Here is a 22,602-nt window from a genome sequence, read left to right on the forward strand (position 1 = left end):
TCCGTTCGTCGGGCATGCTTCCAAACAAAAACTTTGCTATGTCTTACTTTCAGGGGATGCCTTATATTTCGCACTTCAGCAAAACCTCTACTATGTCTTATTTTTCGGGGATGTCTTATATTAGGGGAAACAGGGTAAGTTAAAGATGTCTTCTTAAATTGAATTTTTTAAAAATTTTCAATGCAATTATGCACCTTTACCCAGTACTTCTGTACCTCCTTGCAAGACCACCACACATGAAAAAAGGTTCCAGTCTCAGTTTTGCACTTCCAACATAACGGTAGATATCCCTTTTGCATTTTTGTCAATTTTACGGGTGTTATGTACGTTCTATAAAACATTTTTAAACTGTTTTCCCATATATCTGTGTTAGGTGTTAGCCTATAAATGTCTATCCAGAACTTATTCCATTGGTTTAATGTTATTGCTTTCCCTGTGTTTTCTGCCCATTTCACCATTGCATTTTTAACAATTTCAGTCTCTGTAGCTTGAGTTAGTAATATGTGGTAAAGTTTACTAAGTTCCTTCTTCCCTGTATGTTTAATTCCTTCTTCTAGTTCATTGGCTTCTTTGGTGAACCCCCAATCTTCCTTGTCCTTTATAAACTTGTCTCTTAGTTGTAAATATGAAAACCATTGGATCTGACATTCTTCCTTCGTGATTCTTATTCTCGGTTTAAATTCTATTTCTCTACCCACCCAATATGTGGTATCTTTATACGTTATCCAGCTATTATTATTGATTGTGTCCTTTATTTGCAGTGCTTCTGCTCTTGATAACAACTGAGGTATACCTGTAAAAAATGTATCTCTGTATTTGTTCCAGATCTTATATAATGGCCCTCTAACACAGTGGCTTTTAAATGCTGTGTTCCTTACCTCCTTTCTTGATTTGTTTGGCCATAAGTAATTGTGCCAGCCTTGTAGTAAATCAAAACCTTCTAATTTGAGGAATGTTTTATTATTTAAAGGAATCCATTCTTTTACCCATGTCAATGCCGCTGCATCATGGTAGATTCTCAGATCTGGTACTGCTAAACCACCTCTCTCTTTTGTATCTATCATGTTTAAGTATTTTATTCTTGGCTTTCGGCCTGACCATATAAACCTCGTTAAATCTGTTCTCCATGATTCAAAATATTTTATTGATGTGATTAATGGGATGTTCTGGAATAAATATAACATTTGGGGGAGTGCTATCATTTTAAATATGTTAATTCTTCCTAGTAATGATAAATTTAACTGCTGCCATTTCTTCATATCCTTTCTGATTTCTGACCATTTCAACTCATAGTTATTCTTCAATAGTGCATTATTGTTCTCTTCCACTGTAATACCTAAATATTTTACTTTCTTTGCAGTTTTTATGCCCGTTTTTCTTTCTAGTTCCTTTTGTTCTTCTTTTGTCATGTTTAGTGTTAATAAGTTTGATTTTACAAAGTTGATTTTAAAACCTGCTACTTTTCCATATACTTCCACAATTTCTTTTAATATTTTTATTTTATTCAAGGGTTCGTCTAAAAATATTACCAAGTCATCTGCATAAGCTCTCAATTTATAAGTTGCACCTTTAATTTTGACTCCCTTAACTTCTTCACTGGTTTTTATATTCCAAATCAGATGTTCAATCACCACTATGAATAATAGTGGTGATAAAGGGCATCCTTGTCTAGTCCCTCGGTTTATCTTAAATTGTTTTGTTAAATCACCATTTATTTTTATTTTCGCTTCCTGATCAGTATAGATACTATTAATCGCATTCCAAAATGTCCCGTTTATTCCTGTTTTCAATAGCGTTAGTAGGAGGAAGGTCCAATTGACTCTATCAAATGCTTTTTTCTGCATCTAGAAAACATAACACCATTTGTTTTCCTGGTGTCCTGTTTAAATATTCTATTATGTTAATTAAAGTTCTCACATTATGTTTAATTTGTCTGCCTGGTAAAAAACCTGTTTGTTCTTCTGAAATGTATTTATTTATTACCTTTTTGAGTCTGCTGGCTAGTATGCCTGTAAATATCTTGTAATCTAGGTTCAATAGTGATATGGGTCTAAACTCTCTCACTTCGTAGATTTCCTTCTTACCTTTAGGGATCAGTGTAATGTTTGCTTGTTTCCATAATTCTGGGATCTCAGCGCCTTCTAATATTTTGTTCATCGTTATTTCCAAATATAACTAATGTCTCAATATAGGTTTTGTAATATACAGCCGATAGACCATCAGGTCCTGGGGTTTTATTTTTAAGTCCTCTAACTGCTTCTACTATCTCAGTTAATGTTATTGTTCTGTCCAGAACTTCCTTATCATCTTGTGAGATCTGGTCAATTTTTTTGTTTATCTAGATAGTCCTTAACTGCCTGATATGATATATTATCTTTCTGGTATAACTCAGTGTAAAACTTTTGAAAGGCCTCTTGTATATTATCTGTATTTGTAATTATTTGAGAGCCTTGTTTCAATTTAGTCACATAGTGTTTCTCTTTTTCTTTTCTAACTCTGATCGCCAACCATCTTCCTGGCTTATTACCTGAGAAGAATTGTTTCTGTTTAAGATAGGTAATATTTCTGGCCATTTGGTCAGTTAAATGTGTTTCTAGTTGTTGTTTCACCTGTCTAATCTGCTTTTCTATTTTGGTTTTCTTTTTGCTCCTTACTAGCTCAACTTCCAGTCCTTTCAGATTCCCCTCAAGCTCTTTTAGTTTTTCTTTTTTCTTTCTACGGTTTATTATTTCCTCACTTATTAGGTGTCCTCTAACTACAGCTTTATGAGCATCCCATAATATATTATAATTTGATACCGAACCAGCATTAATTTCCCAGTATTCTTGCAGTTTTTTCTGTATGTTCATTTTGACTTCTCTGTTAAGTAAAAGCCAATCTTTCATTTTCCAATCCCTATGATACATCTGTGCTTTTATTTCCCATAAAATGGGGCTGTGATCTGAAAATAATCGTGGTTTAATATCTATTTTATTAGTTAGCAAACACAGTTCTTTTGTTACCCATATCATGTCAATTCTGGTGTGTGTTTTATGCCTGGCAGAGTAAAAGGTATAGTCTCTGGCATTACTTTCCTTAGCCCTCCACAGGCCTGTTACTCCCAGGTTATTAACCATGTTAAAAAAAGTCTCTGGCAGCTTACTCTGATTTCTAAATCTGTCCTGTGCAGCCTTCCCCTTATTTTTTTTTGCATTCTGTTGATCTGTCTAAGTCTGGGTTTACTATCCCATTAAAGTCACCCAGCAAAATCCATTCTCTGTCTATGTCCTGTCCTATCTTCGTGTTAAGTGTTTTATAGAATACACTTTTGTTATCATTCGGGGCATATACCCCCAGCATTACAATCCTTTTCTGGAATAGGGAAACTTCTACACCTAAAAATCTTCCTTCTTTGTCAGATATAATTTCCTTCGGTTGTAACCTCTCATCAATATACATAGCAACCCCCCTTTTCTTTCTCTTGTGACTAGCATAAAACAGCTCACCAAGTTTTTTATTTTCTAAATAATATTCTTCACCTTTTTTTAATGTGTGTCTCCTGCAAACAGGCCACAGAAATCTTTTCTTTAATTAAATAATGAAATATGTTTTTCCTTTTTTTTCTCCGAGTTTAACCCATTCACATTCCAATTTAATATTTTAATTGACATCTTTACCTTATGATGATGAGCATCCGGCGGCTTCTGGTAGGGTCTTCAGGTTTTCGAGGAACTCTTGTGCTCGTTGTGGGTCAGTGATATTCATCCTCCTTTCTTTATATTTGAATGATACTCCTTCTGGAGCTAACCAACGAAAAGTAACATTTTGGGATCCCAACGCATCAACTAGTTTTTCATAATCCTTTCTTTTCTGGCGAATTGAAGTTGGTATTTCTTTCAGAACAATAATGTCCTTGCCACTAATTTGAAGTTTGTTTCTGGCTTGTGCACGCAGTATAAGGTCTCGGTTGAATTTCCTGACGCATTTCACCATTACTTCTCTGGGCAGTCTGCGTTTTCTTGCGATCTTTGAATTAATCCGGTATGTCATGTCAATTTCTTTGAGTGCTTCTTCAGGTGTCAGGTCCCAGATAGGGTTAAAGTCTGTTTACGCAATCTTTGTGTAAAGGTCCTTTTTTCCCCCTCTTCTGGGATCCCTCTTAGCCGTAAAAAATTTTCTTTGAGGTGAAATTCAAGGATTGCTGCGTTGTCCTCTTGGCGGTTTACTTGAACCTGTAGCACTTGTACTTGCCCTTTTACGTCCTTCATTTGTGAAATGTTGTCAGTTAGTATGTTGCTCACATGGTTTATTTTTTCTTCTAGTTTCTTAATCTGCGATAACTCTTGTTTAATTTCAGTCAACTGACTAGAGTTTTCAGTCTGTTGTGCAAGCAGTTGCTCCATCATTTTCTCCAATTTGGTATTTCCCTCATGGTGCTGTTTATCTGGGGTGCACAAGTCAATTGTTGTCTGTGACTTTAAAGCTTTCTCTGTCCCATTTCTCTTTGGGTAAGCCATCTCACTTCTTTTCCCAGTGGCAGGGCTTGGTATTTTATTTCTTTGTTCCTCTGGTGTTCTTATTTTAATAGCGTCGGTAACCCCCGCTCAAGCTGTTTTGTTTAACTCCGTTATAGTTTTACTTCCTAGTTCCTCTTATTCAAAACAGTTCCTGGTTCATAGGTAAATGTAAATGTTTCTTTCCGTTTCAATTCATGAACCGGGAAGTTATTTTGAAGTCACCGGATCTCCCAGGAGTCCTTTGCAGCCCTTACATAAGACTAGTTGGCACTTTGCCACCGATCGTTCAAAACGTAAGTAAACAAAATAGAAATGACAGGTTTAACTCACAATTCTCCTTCTCTCCAAGTTCTGCTGTGAATGGTAATCTTCTTGTTCCTTTCCCTCCCTTGAGGCACTTTGCATTCAAGCCCTCTGCTTTTTCAAGGTTTCGGAGCAATTTACATTTAAATGTGCTTTCTTTCTGGTGTCAATGCTTGTTAAAGTTTCTTGTTTGGGTGTTTGCTGTGGGCCGGAGCGTTTTCTTCAAAGCTAATAGTTCCGTTTGATCTTACTTGTTTCAAAGCTCTCGGCTGTTCAGCCCGGCTGCCTACTCCTTTATCTCTCCGTAGTGCGTTTGCTCTTCAAACTACAGTCCCCGTCGGTCTTGTCAGACCCATTTGGTAGCTGTGTTTCTTCCTTGATCTCTCCCCACGTTTGGAACAAATTTCAACCCCCTTTGTATAGTTGCTGGGGGGGAATGCACACACGGGTAATGTCCCTTCTTGTTAAGGACCTGCGTTGGCAGCCATGGTTGAACCGGAATCTCGCTTCATCCCAATGTTTACCATGGGCAACTGCATGAAACACCTGTATTGCAGCTCTCATCTTTTCTGTTTCAGTGGTCATAGTTCTACCCTCATCCATATATAAACAACATTGTTCTCCCAACAGGGCACAGGTTTTCCCTGCTGAGCAGTAAGGACATCAATGGCCCTGATTCTGTAGACCATATCAGCTAGGGATGACCGTTCATCTTGTAGCTCATGCATTGCTCTGGCTGTAGACTGAAACCCAATCCAGACAGATTTTTCATAACCTCTTCCAGCAGATATACAATCAAAGCACCCCAACAGGGGGTCATCCAGCCTCTGTTTAAAAACCTCCAAACAAGGAGATTCCACCACAACCCAAGACAGTGTATTCCACTGTTGAACAGCCCTTATTGTCAAGAAGTTCTTCATAAGGCTTAGGAAGCTAGTTATGTAGAGTCTGAAGAAGAGAAGTTTAAGGAGTAACATGATAGCCATATTTAAATATTCGAAGAGATGCCATGTTGAAGATGGATCAAGTTTGTTTTCTGCTGCTCCACAGACTAGTAATGGATTCAAGGCTGCTGTGCCCTCCATTGCTGCTCCCTCCCCCCATGGTAGCTGCACTCACCCAAAAACCTGGGAAAAGGCTACGAGGAAGCACGGGAGCATTGGGCCAGGTGGCATTGCCGCACACAGTCAGGAGGCAAGCAGGGAGGACTAGCGCCACCAGGAAAGGCAGGCAGGAGGCCAGTTTGGCAGGCTGAACAGTCAGTAGGAGGGAGGAGGATCTGGGCAGGCCTAGCGGCAGCAGAAAACCCACCACAAAATAGTCATGCCTGCCCCTCGCCTTGCTGACCTAAGAGGACAGATGGGCCCATGGGTCAAAAGGCCAGTCAGGGATCCAGCAGGGCCCATCTGACAGCACACAAGCCACCTCTGGTGACATACTATCCAGTGATCCCTTGCTGCATATCAGTGCACCACAGAACCTCGAACCTGGCTCAATACTCCACTGGTAACCAATGCAGCTGGTGCATCACTGGTTGCATGTGTTCCTGCCACAGTGTTCTAGCAAGCAGTTCTAGCAGATGCATTCTGAACTAGTTGGGAGTTTCTGGGTCAGTCTCACAGGCAGCCCAGTGCAGAGCAAGTATAGTCTACCCTAGAGGAGGCCATTGCATGGATTACTATAGCCAGATTAGGGTGCAACAAGCAGAGCTTACTAAGCCTTTCCTGGCTTAGATGTTAGAACACCAACCTAGCCACATTTGTGAGCATCCACAGAGAAGGAGGCATCAAACTCCTGACTATTGGCAAAGGTGTTGGCTGTATCCCAGCAAGGGCTGGGAGGTAGCCCCTCTTCCCCCCACCCCAGTCTCAATCTCCCTGACCCAGCCACAGGATGTCCATTTTCTATTGATTTAGTTTCAGCTGGTTCTGTTTCAACCACTTCCCCATGTCCTCCAGACAACTGGCCAAAGCATTCTGCGTAGTGTCTGTCCAGTCATTAGCATAATGGTAAATGTTAAACTGTATCAAGGAAAAGATTGTCCATAGTGGGATGCTGCACCCCAAGGGATACTGTGGTGATGTGCTCTCCCCTAGCATCATCCTCTGGCCCTGGCACTGCAGAAATGAGATCAGCCACTTAGGGCTGTCCCACATAGCCCAACACTTGCAAGGCAGTGAGCCAATAGACTGTTATTGACGGTATCAAATGGTGCTGTCAGGTCAAGCAGCAACAGCAGCATTGACCAACCCTGCTCTAGTTCAGAAATCATCTATGAGTACTACAAAAGCCAAAGTGGAAGCTAGATTGAAAAGGGTCCAGTATCAATGTGTCCTCCAAGAAGCACTGAAGCTGCACCGCAGCTGCTCTCTCAACTACATTGAGCCTTAGAACAGGGGTAGGGAACCTGCGGCTCTCCAGATGTTCAGGAACTACAATTCCCATCAGCCCCTACCAGCATGGCCAATTGGCCATGCTGACAGAGGCTGATGGGAATTGTAGTTCCTGAACATCTGGAGAGCCGCAGGTTCCCTACCCCTGCCCTAGAATAAACAAATGGACACTGGACAGTAGTTGAATGGATCAACAGGATCCAAAGAAGACTTCTTCAAGAGAAGCCTTGCCCTGCTTCTTTCAACCCCTAGGAAGACCCCAGAAAAAAAGAACAGAATGATTACATCTGTCAGAACTCAAAAGGTTTCTCTCATGTGTGGGTTCTTAAATGCTTTCGAAAACATCCACTCTGACGAAATCTCTTTCAAAACACTGAGCACTCAAAAGGTTTCACTTTGCCACTCACCCTGAGGAGCTCCTTCTACCTCAGAGAATTTAGCTTCTGTCTTCATGGATGGACCCCACATCTGAAATAGCAAGAAGGGAGACAAGAAAGAAAAGGCTAAGGATACGAATCATGGCCCTTTCGAGACTCCCTTGATGTAGATGATGAAGAGTGCCTCTGGCAGACTGAATGTATCTTTCCCACACTTCACAAGAGAACTCAAAAGGTTTCACCTCACTGTGTGTGGATCCTTTGATGTACATTAAGATTGCCATTCTGTCTGAATCTCTTTCCACACTCTGAGCATTCAAAAGGTTATTCTCCTGTGTGGGTTATTTCATGCAAACGAAGTCGGTCACTGCTACTAAATCTCTTTCCACACTCTGAGCACTCAAAGGGTTTATCTCCTGCGTGGGTTGTTTGATGCACATGAAGATGGCCACTGCTACTGAATTTCTTTCCACATGTTGAACACTCAAAAGGTTTTTCTGCTGTGTGCGTTCTGGAATGCTTTCGAAGGCCTCCACTGTTACTGAATCTCTTTCTACACTCCAAACACCCAAAAGGTTTCTCTCCTGTGTGCGTTCTTTCATGCAGACGAAGAGAGCCACTGCTGCTGAATTTCTTTCCACACTCTGAGCACTCAAAAGGTTTCTCTCCTGTGTGCGTTCTCTCATGCAGACGAAGAGGGCCACTGCGGCTAAATCTCTTTCCACACTCTGAACACTCAAAAGGTTTATCTCCTGTGTGGGTTCTTTGATGCACATTAAGATTGCCATTGTTACTAAATCTCTTTCCACACTCTGAGCACTCAAAAGGTTTCTCTCCTGTGTGGGTTCTTTGATGTACGTGAAGATTGGCATTCTTTGTGAATCTCTTTCCACACTCTGAGCACTCAAAAGGTTTCTCTCCTGTGTGCGTTCTTTCATGCAGACGAAGAGGGCCACTGCTACTGAATCTCTTTCCACACGTTGAGCACTCAGAAGGTTTCTCTCCTGTGTGCCTTCTTTGATGTTCACGAAGACTGCCACTCCTACTGAAACGCTTTCCACACTCTGAGCACTCAAAAGGTTTCTCTCCTGTGTGCGTTCTTTCATGCAGACGAAGATGGCCACTCTGTCTGAATCTCTTTCCACACTCTGAGCACTCAAAAGGTTTATCTCCTGTGTGGGTTGTTTGATGCACATGAAGATGGCCACTGCTACTGAATTTCTTTCCACATGTTGAGCACTCAAAAGGTTTTTCTCCTGTGTGCGTTCTGGAATGCTTTCGAAGGTCTCTACTGTTACTGAATCTCTTTCTACACTCCAAACACCCAAAAGGTTTCTCTCCTGTGTGCGTTCTTTCATGCAGACGAAGAGGGCCACTGCTGCTGAATTTCTTTCCACACTCTGAGCACTCAAAAGGTTTCTCTCCTGGCCAATGTGGGTTCTTTCATTACAGTGAAGAGAGCCACTGCTGCTGAATTTCTTTCCACACTCTGAGCACTCAAAAGGTTTCTCTCCTGTGTGCGTTCTTTCATGCAGACGAAGAGGGCCACTTTGGCTAAATGTCTTTCCACACTCTGAACACTCAAATGGTTTCTCTCCTGTGTGCGTTCTTTCATGCAGACGAAGATGGCCACTGCGGCTAAATGTCTTTCCACACTCTGAACACTCAAAAGGTTTCTCTCCTGTGTGGGTTCTTTGATGCACATTAAGATTGCTATTGTTACTGAATCTATTTCCACACTCTGAGCACTCAAAAGGTTTCTCTCCTGTGTGGGTTCTTTGATGTACGTGAAGATTGGCATTCTTTGTGAATCTCTTTCCACACTCTGAGCACTCAAAAGGTTTCTCTCCTGTGTGCGTTCTTTCATGCAGACGAAGAGGGCCACTGCTACTGAATCTCTTTCCACACGTTGAGCATTCAGAAGGTTTCTCTCCTGTGTGCCTTCTTTGATGTTCACGAAGACTGCCACTCCTCCTGAAACTCTTTCCACACTCTGAGCACTCAAAAGGTTTCTCTCCTGTGTGCGTTCTTTCATGCAGACGAAGATGGCCACTCTGTCTGAATATCTTTCCACACACTGAGCACTCAAAAGGTTTATCTCCTGTGTGGGTTGTTTGATGCACATGAAGATGGCCACTGCTACTGAATTTCTTTCCACATGTTGAGCACTCAAAAGGTTTTTCTCCTGTGTGCGTTCTGGAATGCTTTCGAAGGTCTCTACTGTTACTGAATCTCTTTCTACACTCCAAACACCCAAAAGGTTTCTCTCCTGTGTGTGTTCTTTCATGCAGACGAAGAGGGCCACTGCTGCTGAATTTCTTTCCACACTCTGAGCACTCAAAAGGTTTTTCTGCTGTGTGCGTTCTGGAATGCTTTCGAAGGCCTCCACTGTTACTGAATCTCTTTCTACACTCCAAACACCCAAAAGGTTTCTCTCCTGTGTGCGTTCTTTCATGCAGACGAAGAGGGCCACTGCTGCTGAATTTCTTTCCACACTCTGAGCACTTAAAAGGTTTCTACCTCGCCTGTGTCGTTCTTTCATGCAGACGAAGAGTGCCACTGCTGCTGAATTTCTTTCCACACTCTGAGCACTCAAAAGGTTTCTCTCCTGTGTGCGTTCTTTCATGCAGACGAAGATGGCCACTGCTGCTGAATTTCTTTCCACACTCTGAGCACTCAAAAGGTTTCTGTCCTGTGTGGGTTCTTTGATGTGTACGAAGATCGCCACTGCTACTGAATCTCTTTCCACACGTTGAGCACTCAAAAGGTTTCTCTCCTGTGTGCCTTCTTTGATGTTCACGAAGACTGCAACTGTTGCTGAATTTCTTTCCACACTCTGAGCACTCAAAAGGTTTCTCTCCTGTGTGCGTTCTTTCATGCAGATGAAGATGGCCACTGCTGCTGAATTTCTTTCCACACTCTGAGCACTCAAATGGTTTCTCTCCTGTGTGGGTTCTTTGATGTACATTAAGATTGCCACTGCTCCTGAATCTCTTTCCACACTCTGAGCACTCAAAAGGTTTCTCTCCTGTGTGGGTTCTTTGATGTACATTAAGATTGCCACTCCTCCTGAAACTCTTTCCACACTCTGAGCACTCAAAAGGTTTCTCTCTGTGAATTTTCTGATGCAGGTGAAGATCGCCACTTTGTCTGAATCTCTTTCCACTATCTGAGCACTCAAAAGGTTTCTCTCCTGTGTGGGTTCTTTGATCTACATAAAGATTGCCATTATGTGTGAATCTCTTTCCACACTCTGAGGACTCAAAAGGTTTCTCTCCTGTGTGCGTTCTTTGATGTACGTGAAGATGGCCATTCTGTGTGAATCTCTTTCCACACTCTGAGCACTCAAAAGGTTTCTCTCCTGTGTGCGTTCTTTGATGAACATGAAGTTCTCTACTGCTGCTGAATTTCTTTCCACACTCTGAGCACTCAAAAGGTTTCCCTCCTGTGTGAATTTTCTGATGCACGTGAAGTTCTCCACTACGCTTGAATCTCTTGCTACACTCTGAGCACTCAAAAGGTTTCTCCAAGGTGTGGGTTTGTAAATGCTGTTCAAAATCAGTACTGCTATGAAATGTCTGTCCACATTTATGTTTCTTCCTATCAGAGAGATTCTTTTCGTTTTTCACTGAGCAGTTACGCATTTTCTCTCCCATGTGGATTCCTTGGTGCCTAATGAGCTCTTCTCCGCAATGGAAACTCATTCCACACTTCCAGCTATTACGGGCCTTCTTTCTAGTGAACTTTTGCAAATCGATAACATCCTGAGTTTCACCTGAGACATTCAACTCCCAGTCCAAGCATTTGTATGTTTCCACTGCCATGTCAACTGCATCATGGAAATCTCCCTTTTGGAAAGGAATGTTTTTTTCCATCATCTTTTTTCGATGGCTTCTTTCTCGTCTCTCTGCTTTCTCTTGATTCATGAAGTGACACTGAGAATCTTCTTCCTTGTCTCTTTCCAGTGAAAACCCGTGGAATTCCCCAAGCGTCTCCCTGACATTTTCGGCTGGAACAGAGAGATCAAATCAGCAGTTATGCAAGGGAACGAGCCACCAACCAGCCACTCTAGATTAATGGGTGTGCATTTTGTTTCCATGGTCAAAATTTCTCATTCCCATCCTCTCAACCTGAGCCAGTCATCACATCTTTTCTCCGGCCAGGGACTCCAGTAGTGCTGTTTATATATTCTATCACACCCCTCTACCAAACATCCCAAACCTACTTCTAGGGAACAGATGGCATAGAATATTTCCTCCTCCCTTCACATTTTACTTCCCATGCAGATATTTTAATGATTAGTTACAAGAAACCTCTATGACAATGAACCCTTTGATTATACAGTTTCCATCCTGGGATCATCACAGACATCCAAACCTGGATTGAGCCCTACTAAATATGTTTCTTGGGGTCAGGAGGGGAGCACCTCATTTGGTGAATCCTACATTTCAACAGGGACCCCCACTGCTTTTTCAAGAGGTGCCACTTGTTGGTAGGCCAGTTAAGGACCAAAGGCATGTAGGTCACGGCTATAAGGAAAGGTTACATGGTTTTTGGCCTTGTTGAACTTCCTCCACTTTTCCCTGGAATTCTGACATGGCAGGGAGGACACAGCAAAGAAATGGCTGCTACGAAAGGTGGAACCAGACACAATATTATTGCCACAGTACATTCATGAGCTGCGGTGGTAAGTGCTGTCAAAACAATGTTTTTTAAACATTTGCACAGCCAATCAAACCCCAGTAGGCCATCCCACTTCCTAAAAAATAATTGCTGAGTAGCACAAAAGATATCAGTGGGGAGCTATAGTGCTCATGGCCACCATACTAGGGTCACCTACTCTAATTGAGAGTTCTAGGAAATAGGAGGTGGGGCTTTGTCCGGCAGGGGTATTCTCAAGTAAAGAGCCCCTTTCCCCTGGAATATCCAATATTCTAGAAAACAGCAGCCACTCAAGAGCCGCCTCCCAGATTCCAGAAATCCTCAGTAACCAGCAGGCTTTACAATTCAACCAAAACCAAAAGTTCTAAGAAGTGAATCAGAAATCTTCCATGGTTGTTCTTTCCTCTGAAGGATACACACCTACAGCCAGCTCATCTGGGAAGGAAACTGTCTCTTGAGATTGTCTTGAGATACTGTCCATCATTCCTTCGGACAGGAAGCTTTCTGTCTCTTCTGTAGCCTCTCCTACATTTTTAGCTTTTTGGGCAGAGAGAGAAAGTCCAGATTCTTATATTAAAAAGGAAAGAAATCCAAGAAAGAGGAAACATTCTGGAAAGACAGAAACATGGTCAAGAGCACAGCACATAATCCCAGCCAGGACAAATGGGATAGAGGCATTCCAGATGACAGTCAGAACAGATGACCATAAATCCAGTCAGGCAGAAGAGTTGGCAACTGAGAAGCTACGATGTGGCATCTTCCAGAACCCTTTGTGGGCCTCACAATCCTGCCTTGACTTCAGGCCCAGATCTCTTGAGGGCCTCTCAGTCCTGCCTTGATGTTTGGCTTGGGCTATGGCCACAACATTGTCCTCAACTGCCCCTGGGACAGCCACGCTGCTTGAATGGTTCTACCAGGACATGCTGAACATCTCTTTCGCTCCCACCCCATCACATTGAGACCCCAGCAGAAGGAAGTAGCGGGGAAGGCCTAAAAATGAGCAATGCTGGTCAAGATTCTGATTCAGGCATCATTCTAAAGGCAGCAATTTCCACCTTTGGCTACTTTGAAAGATCCTTACCTAGAAAGACCAGGCTCCAATAGTTCTCTAGCATTACTTCCCTGTAGAGGAAGCTCTTCTTGGCCCCAGGATCCAGCAGGGCCAACTTCCTTTCATCAGAGAAATACCACGGTCACCTCCTCTATGAAAAGCAGGACACTGAAAGAAGGACCCGGAGTCCCTCCTCAGAAATCCTCATGACAGCCAGAAACTTTGCACTCTTGGAGGGAGATGATTCTGGGAGGTGCAGGATGGAGAACTTGGCATGGGGTAAGGGAGGGGCATTCAGAGCCTCTCTCACTCAGACAGAAAGAGAATAAGCCCCCCACCTCCCCTCCGAGAAAGAAGGGGGTAACCAGCTGTTCCCTGTTCATTTCCCCTACCTGGACTGGAGCAGCAGGAGCTGTTTCCACACTTCTAACAAACTGATGGGTCGACATAGTCTCTCCAATGCCTGCAAATAAAGAAAAATTAGAAGACCATAAGAAAAGCCCTGCTGGATCAGACAAAAGACCCATCAGGTCAAGCGATCTGGTCACACAGTATCCAACCAGGTGCCCCTATAAGAATCCCACAAGCAAGATGATTGAAGCAGCATTATCCTGCTTGTGTTCCACACCACCTCATTTAATAGACATGTTCCTCTGATACTGGGGAGAACTGACAAGCACTATGGCTAGTAGCCATTCTGATTAGTAGCCAATCAGGGCCCTATCCTGTGAACCTGTCCATTCAACTCTTTAGTGTTATCCTAAATATTCTATTGTAGTTTCTTGGTTGGCTAGAGCTTTATCCATCGTCATTCCCGGGGCTGTGAAACCTGGTTCTACCTACGCTCAAGAGACCTGGGGATATTAGTAAATGGTGGGAGATATGGGATGGACTAAACACTCACATGTCGGACTTCTGAGACTGGTAATTACTGCCCTCTTAACTCTGGAGCTCTAAAGTTTCAGATGGATCAAACCACAGGGCCCCTTAGTCCTGGCACAGACGTCCATGCTTCCCCTTTTGGGTCTCTTCCATGTGCCCTAATGTTTAGACTTGCAGGAGAACAAGAAGGGGCTGGAAATGACGTGACATGACATGTCACTGTCACATCTAGCCAAAAAACCAGTTGTGATTTTAGCACATCATTTGATGCTCCCCAACATCGAAGGTAATACCAATGGGTTTCCAGAGTGTCTGCATCCAGACTTTGGGTCAGACAAAATATCATGTCCACCCCAATCCCCTCCCCTAGCTGACGGGCTACCAAAAATTGGCCATACATCCCCAGTCCGATATCCTGTTTCTGACTGTGATCTGCCAAATGCCCTTGGAAAACCTTAAAGCAAGGGCACTGCAGTCATTAATTGCCCATTTCTATTTGTTGCTATTAAGTCACAGCTGACATATTGCACCCCTGCAGAGTTTTCAAGCAAAGAGACACTTGGAGATAGTTTGCCACTTCCTGCCTCCATGTCATGACCCTGGTATTCCTAGGAGGTCTCCCATCCAAATACATGCAAGGGTAAGGGATGAGTGTGTGTGTGATTGGCTCTGATCACCCAGTAACCTTCCATGGCGCAAGTGGGGCTTTGAACCTGGGTTTCCCGTATCCTAGTCCAACATCTTAATAACTACGCTGGCTCTCACCTGGCCCCTAGAAAGTGATTTTCAATGGCGTGCTGCCCTAGAACATGGAGATTACGTTTATTAGCTGTGGCTGATATTTACAACCAGATTTGTCTACTCTTTGTTTCAGTTGTCTTTATCCTCTAATGGAAGAAAGGTGAAATATATTTTCGTTCATGTGAATAAGGATGTATTTCACCTCTATGAATCTGTCTGACCTCACTTCAAGTGAGTGGCCATTACTACATCGTATTGCCCTGATATCCAGAAATCATTGCTCAGTGCAAAAGTTTTTTTCCCCCTCCGGTTCTAAATCTTTTATCCAACAACTTCACTGTCCCCAATACCATTTGGGCGCAAGTCATCTTTACCATGTGCGAGGGCATCTTGGCCATGCTCCTGGGCCTGTGCTCTCTGCCACTCATCCAGAGGAGCTTCTTCTACCTCAGAGAATTTACCTTCTGTCTTCATGGATGGACTGAACATCTGAAATAGCAAGAAGGGAGACAAGAAAGAAAAGGCTGAGGAGGCGGATCCTGCCCCACTTTGAGGTACCTTCCGCACATGCAGAATAATACACTTTTAATCCACTTTCACAACAGTTTGCAAGTGTGTTTTGCTATCAGCACAATAAAATCCAGCTGCAAAGTGGTTTGAAAGTGGATTGAAAGTGCACTATTCTGTGTGTGTGGAAGGGGCCTGAGACTCTTCACCCCAGCAGCAGCCTGCTGAGCTGCTTCAATCACAGAGACAAGAATCAGGGGTGCATTTTCATACCAGCCTAGTGAATTCTCCACAGGCAAAAATCTCCATTAGGGAAGCCTTGGGTGAAGGTCGTCACTTGAATAGGGTGAATGAAACTTCCTCACCTCTCCTCCCTGCATCTTCTCCTCTGCCTGACTCAGAAGGAAACCTCTGACACAGCACTGTATTTCCGGAGGCAGGATGGGCAGGAACTGCTCCAGGATCACCACATCTATCATCTGCTTCTTGGTATGTCGCTTTGGCTTCAGCACATGGTGGGAAAATCCATCGAGTTGGCTACAAACCTCTCGGGGCTCATCAGCATCATGATAACGGAACTGCTGGAAGTGTTGTCTGTATACATCTGAGTTCAGGGTGACTTGATCCAGGGTCTCTGCCACAGCTGTTTCCCTGAATTCAATACCACTCACTGTTGGGATTGGATGGGGGCCCTTCCTTGATCTCTTGCCAATTCCAGGTTGTTCTGGGTCTTGCTCTTCCATCTCCTTCCCCATCTCTCGGGAAATCTGTAAGCGTGGAAAGATACTCTTATTCACATGGCTATCAAGGAGTGGAGGGAGGGAAAGATATCACAAGGCAGCAACACACCAATAGAGAAGGGGGCTACATCACCGACCCTAATCAGGGTTGTCCCAGTTGGAACAGAAGGAGCATCTTTGTTGTACTTTGTGGGTCAGGATTAGCATCATTGTTTTATATTACTAATCAAGCATTCAAAAGATATGCCTATTTTGTTCTTCAGGGGGATAAAAACCATCTCTGTCAGGCTGCTTAAAAGTGGATGTCAGGAGTCTGACCTCCAATGATTGCAGATCAGTCTATTTAAAGATGTTCATCTCAAGGTACACTGGAGCCCTGGATAAAATGACTGAGATTCAGCAGACCGTTGTGGATATCTCCAAAACAGGATGAATGCAATAGGCAGCACCTTTGTGGGAGGAGCCAGCAGAGGGTAAAGGGCAGAGGGGTGCTGGGATGAACAGGAGTGCGTGTGGTGGGGGAGGGGGGCATTGAATCCCCAGATGCAGATAGCGGGAGCATAATGTAAAATGCAGCTTAGGTGGGGCAGCCAGTCGCCATCCATTATTCCTCCCAAGTGACTGAGCCAGGGACTCCTTCCTGGACCTCCCTGTGACTTTTGCGGCTGAGGACTTATTGTGCCGTATTTCTATTTGCAACATTCAGATCCCGCCTTTCTTCCCCCACAAGAACCACCAGGACGGCTAATCAATTTAAAAAGATAGACATAACAAAACCAAATTTTAAGAGCATTTCAACCCCCCACCCGCTCCCCCCTTTAAACACAAACACGGAAGGTTAATAGCTCTCTGCCAAGATTGAAGAGCTTATCCTCCCTCGTGACTTACTCGTGAGTAAACCTTCCCAGGATCTGGCTGCAAGGCTTTTTCCTCCCGTTCCACATCTGAAGCCCCCTCCCTCCAAACAGCCTTTCCTCTCATCCGCCTTCCCTCGTACTCGGCCGCTCTAGCAAACAGCTCGGTAGGTTTAACCCTTGCAGTGGTTCAGGCCATGCAAAATACTTCTGCCCTTCCCTTCAGATTCGCCCAGAAGCCCCTGGACAAGACTTCCGCCAGCTGCCTTCCTCGATCACCCGAGCACCTGAATGGGGCTACTCTGGAGTAACTCTGCACAGATTTCGGGGGATTCCGTGCTGTTCAACCATCTCAGATAATGGCACGGGCGGGGCGGGAGGGGAGTCAGGTAAAAGCCGGAACCGGAACAAGCATTACATACATACATAATAGTACCGCCAAAAACAGTTCCCTGTTTTAAAAACACTTCAGAACGATATTTTAGAAATCAAAATGCAGAAAGACCACGCATTTATTAACTCTGTCCGGGCCAAAATGTCCCCGGAACACCGTGTAACTGCCTGGAATTGGCATTAAACAAATAGCAGGACTGCAAAAAAAAACCCCACTGTATATTATGGGACAGCATATAACTGACAGACATGCGTGCAACAAAGAGAAGAGGCTAACCAAATAAAGCAATGCTAAGTTTGCTGTTAACCATTTTTATTAGAATGGGGATGGGGGAGGAGAAAACTTCGTGCCTCTCTTGGTCGTTTTGCTTCTGCTTCGTGGTATGCAGAAGACCATTTGCGATCACACACAAAGTTTTTGTTCGTTTCACACTGGATGTGGCACCAAGTCAACCGATCTGGTCCCTGAAGGCAACACACACCTCATAAATTGCAAGCGTGGAGGAAGTCCCTTGAGCCAGAAGAGTAGGAACTGAGGGGCTGAGCCCAGGCGACAAGAGGAGAAATTAATTCTTTTCAGGGTAGAAATGTCCATGTCCTCCCAACTGAATAAGAAGAAAGGGTGGAAAGTAGTACCTGGATCAGTAGTACCTGGATGTGCAAAACCCTCCAGTCATCAATCGATCCTTTAGGTGCGTCCAGATGCAGCTTTAACTACTCACAGTTGCTGGCATCCATCGGACCTGCATCCTGCAAGTTTTAAGATAGCCTGCAGTGCAAGGGATGTTTTCTCCCGCCCCTGAGAGGGGTAAAGAAAGAAAGCGCTCCTGGGAAATCCGTAGTCACGCCCAGCATTTTGCAAATAGCGAGGGAATAGGGACCTGTTTTTGTGGAAGAGGTTTTTCCATTCTCTAAAGATTTTGGGGATTTTGCAAGTGTCTGTCACAACTCAGTTATAAAATGGTTAACTGTTCGTATATAAACAAATTGCTGAAGTCACTGTTTATGACCTGATCTATTGATTAGGTATTGGACAGTCAGACAGCCATTGCTTACACGTTAGTGAGCAGTACATCTGAAGTTATAAAGTTAGCTCTGTTTCTTTGTTTGAGCAGACAGGACACCAGAGAGGAGACATGAGGTGGAGACATCATGTGAGACAGCAGCTAGGTAGCAAGATTTAACAAATGTACAGTAATGTAGATGTGTAACATCATGAAAAAAGGATTTCCTATTTTATCTCCCTTTATAGTTAGTACACTCATATATTAAAAGCAACTGAGAAACGCCTGTAAATTCTTTCTGGACTTTCTTTTAGCTTGCAGTTTTGGGCTCACGCAGCTGCTTTAAGTGAGCTGCAAAAGGCAACCATCAAAGTGGAAAATTGCATTAAAAGTTATTGCCTCTGCTGCTTTGAGCGAAATGCAAAGATCGCCCCCCCCCCCCCGTTACAACAGGGTAACGGGTTCAAAATATTTAAGCCAAAAAGCTTAAGCCAACAAAGGAATAAAAATCAGATAAATATTTTATTCACGCCAACAGACGGGCAAAACAGGATCAGGGGAGCACGTTGAAATGGCTGCTGTCTCTTACTTTTATAGGTTACATCAAAATAGCAGTGAAAAGAATACACCCAAAAGTTCATCATCATCATTTGAAAGGGTGGGGATGGGGCAAACTAGTGCCCTTATTGGAAGATGTCAGTACTCTGCCTTTGACACAAGATGAACTAGAGCCTTGTTTCTTTCTAATCTATATTGTCTTTTGTTGCCCTTCTCCTTAGACAAAGAGCCTAAACATTTTCATGTTTCTCTCTTCTGTCACTAGAAGAAGGGAAAATCCAAGGTATCTGTCTGGGAGCAGTAAGACCTTAAAAACAGTTGAATTTGCACATTCTGTGTAACTCTGAACAAGGGGCATTCTGCTGGGCTATCAAGCTTGCCTAGTAACAGAAAAAGGATAGATTTTCAAGCTTGCATTTTTCTTTGTTCAGCTGCATCATGGTTGCCAACTACCCATTACAGAAAGAAAGTAATGGGGGGCAAAAAGAAAACCTTTGCTTTTTCAGAGTATATTCCTCTTATGCCTTCTGCGCCTACACCCCCCTCCAGTTTTGGTTCTGTTCTCTCATGGTTAAATCCACAGAGCAGACCGTTGTTGTTCACACACACACAAACACCCAATTCCTAAACAAGCAGGAAATGTAACAAGGGGGGGATGCCAATAATCAATCCACTGTCCAGGGGCACGCCGATCACCCCCATCTGTGTACATTCCTCTGTGGGAAGTCCTTGTAGGGTGGATCAATGGATCAATGTTAGATGTGTGTGTGTTTTGGGCCAGGTGGCCTTTGAGAAACCCTTTTCAAAAAGATTTTGCTGTGTCAGAGCAAAAATCCTTCTGTCCATCATCCTGGGTCCAAGGAAAAGCCCACCAGATACTGCTAGGAAGTCCACAAAAGGTTGCAATGGTTGTGTCCCTGTCATTTATCTCTATCTTCTGGAATGCTAAGGTATAAAGCCTTTATACATGGAGGCTCCATTCAGAACTCTTATGGTGCAAGTGGCTGAGAGACAATTCTGATATTTCCTGGAATGCAAGACCAGAAACCAAACAACACTCCAGTGACTCCAACCATAAAAGCCTTCGACAAAATTATTAACAACAAAAAAATCTGGCTGGTCTTTCAGATCGTTTCTCTAAGAGGCTCTGATTGGTATACATGGTTCTTTTTGGCCTTCTTTGTCACAACACTCCTGTTCGGTAGAAACATAAAAGGTGGAATGGATCTCCAAGATTATCTAACAATCCAACTCCCCGCACAACACAGGAAATTCACAACTACCTCCCCACCAATGATCTCGGCCCAGTATCCCAATGATCTGTTGAGGGCCAAGAGGGTGTAGGTGTTAAGAGTGGTGAACTCTAATCTGGACAACTGCGTTTGATTCCTCACTCCTCCACATGAGCAGCAGAATCTTATCTGGTGAACAAGGTTTGTATCCCCGCTCCTACACATGAAGCTTGCTGAGTGACCTTGGGCTAGTTACAGTTCTCAAAGAACATTCTCAACCACACCTATCTCACAAGGTATCTGTTGTGGAAAGAGAAGGAAGATTTTTGCAAGCTATTTTGAGACTCCATACAAGAGAGAAAAGCAGGCTATAAATCTAATTTTGTTTAGTATAATGTGTGTGTGTGTGTGTGTGTGTGTGTGTATGAGTCTATGTATGAGTCTATGTAATTACATAAACTAAAATTACATAATTATTAAAATTATTTACACTTTTTTTTATAATTCAGTTTGTTGGCCTTATATGTGAATTTATTCTTGACATTCTTGATAGTTCATGCAGGGAACTTGCCCAGCAAGTAAATGGACCAGCTCAGCCCTGGTGCCAAGTCCAGCAGGGAACCCATGCTAGTCTGCTGCAGTGAAAGCTAAAAATCTTATGCTGTTTGAGCCAAGAGAAGGTCAGCAAAGGTATGGAAGTTGTGCAGGGAAATGAGAAAGGCGACATCATACAATGGTGTTGTTGCTGTTATTTAATAACAATAATATTGCTGGTTATTGTTAATATTCTTGTGAGAGCCCCTTTTGCTATGAAGAATGATGGTGATACTCGTGGGCATGAACGATCTTTTAAAAGACCCAGTGCTGAGTAAGAATTGAAAGGCCTGGGTTCAAATGTCCACAATCGCCATGCAGCTTGCTAAACCAGCCACTCTCAGCTGAGCCTATGGGAGGCTCGAGGTTTTTAAGCAGAATCTAGATCTGGCCATTTATTTGCTCTGGTCTGAAAGAGGCATCATGGGATTTTACCATAGCGGAATTTGGCATGGATGGCACACTGCATCATACCCTTTAACAGGACATGTCTTTGTGTGACAGACCTGGGTGCTAATCTAAAATAACTCTCTTAACAACTGGTCTCAGTCATAAAAACATTGTAATTTGTAGTCTGGTAGCTATTACACTGTATTATTGTATTACTTTTGACCATTGAGCAAGGCCAGTTGGCCGAAAGTGATGACATCGTCTTTGTCCACAAAACATAAACTGTACACTCTGTATTGTTGTTCTTCTATTATCAAGGATCCGTGTCAGTTATGGCCCAAGAACAAAATAACATCCGTCATTCAATTTCCCCTGGAGTTCTATCAACCCAGCGATGTTATAAGTTGCATTCTCCCATTCCTGCAATCCACATTTCAAAACTGACTTAGGCAGTTTCCACACGGGTGGAAACCAGCGTCCTAGGGACAGGAAAAACACTGTCCCTGGGCCGCTGTTTGCACAGCAAGCGCTGCTGCATCGCAGCAGCACCATGCTAGGCCCGCCCATACTCCTTGAGCAAGTTTTATCAAAAGCAGCGTCTTCACGCCGGCACGGTGCAAACCGCACTAGCGGGAGGGCACCGCTTTTGGCCCCTCCGGTGTGTCCGAGAGACTTACCTTGCCTTCCTGTACAGTTCCGGGCAGCTGGAAAGACACGCCCACGCTGTCCTCTGACCCCCAGTGTAAATAAACATTTTAGTGGCTTTTCTAAACAGCTTATATAGAAAGGTTCTAAAACAAACTATATATAAGAACAGGACATTCTGCTTTGTATCCTCTAAAGCAGCCTCAACAGGGAAAACTTGTCAGCTTTCTTTAGCAAGAAGAAATGTTGTATCAGTGAATAAATGCTTCAATGCTTTTAATACATTAATAAAATTTTCCATTTTATAATATAAAAACAAAATTATAGTTGTGCCCCATTTAAAAAAATACACTAACCATCTAAATAAATCAAGAGAATTCTTTGGACATTTTTTAAAAAGCCTAGCTAAATCTTTACTCATAAGCTATCATTTCCAATTTCAGTAACAGCCCAAAATAGGTTCTGCAGGGTCAGGAGCTGGGGCTCTTCTCTGGCCAAATAAAGAGGCACAATTCAAGATAAGATGGGGAGCACATTGTATATTACAACACACTAAAGGTCCAATTATAATTATTTAGAACAAAAGCAAATAGTCACTTTAACTGGGACATGTCAGGTCACCATTCTGTTAGAAACACAGGTTCAAGACCTGTTAAAGAACTTTGGGCAAAGCTTGGTGAAGAAACAGCTGTTTATTAAAATACATTTCTTGCAAGCAACAGGTGTCTTCCAACTGAGAGAGGTGCACCTAACAGTCACAAACAGCATGCATATATTCAC

General features: G+C 43.2%; 1 protein-coding gene across 14 annotated transcripts in view; it reads right to left on the bottom strand.

Moving 5' to 3' along the window:
* The window catches only part of LOC125431670 (oocyte zinc finger protein XlCOF6-like), a 59,943-nt gene that overhangs the window by 14,407 nt on the left and 22,934 nt on the right, over nt 1-22,602 (bottom strand). Inside the window, exons 8-11 of one of the 14 annotated variants that reach the window (XM_048494687.1) lie at nt 10,820-11,061; nt 9,611-9,727; nt 9,056-9,291; nt 7,347-8,798 (exon numbers count right to left, since the gene is read on the bottom strand). In XM_048494687.1, coding sequence (XP_048350644.1) covers nt 7,911-8,798; nt 9,056-9,291; nt 9,611-9,727; nt 10,820-11,061 — 1,483 coding nt within the window. In that variant the 3' untranslated portion in view covers nt 7,347-7,910. The other 13 variants (XR_007244333.1, XM_048494689.1, XM_048494688.1 and 10 more) reach the window with 13 other exon arrangements.

The sequence above is a fragment of the Sphaerodactylus townsendi genome, linkage group LG04, assembly GCF_021028975.2.
Source record: "Sphaerodactylus townsendi isolate TG3544 linkage group LG04, MPM_Stown_v2.3, whole genome shotgun sequence".
Classification (NCBI taxonomy): domain Eukaryota; kingdom Metazoa; phylum Chordata; class Lepidosauria; order Squamata; family Sphaerodactylidae; genus Sphaerodactylus; species Sphaerodactylus townsendi.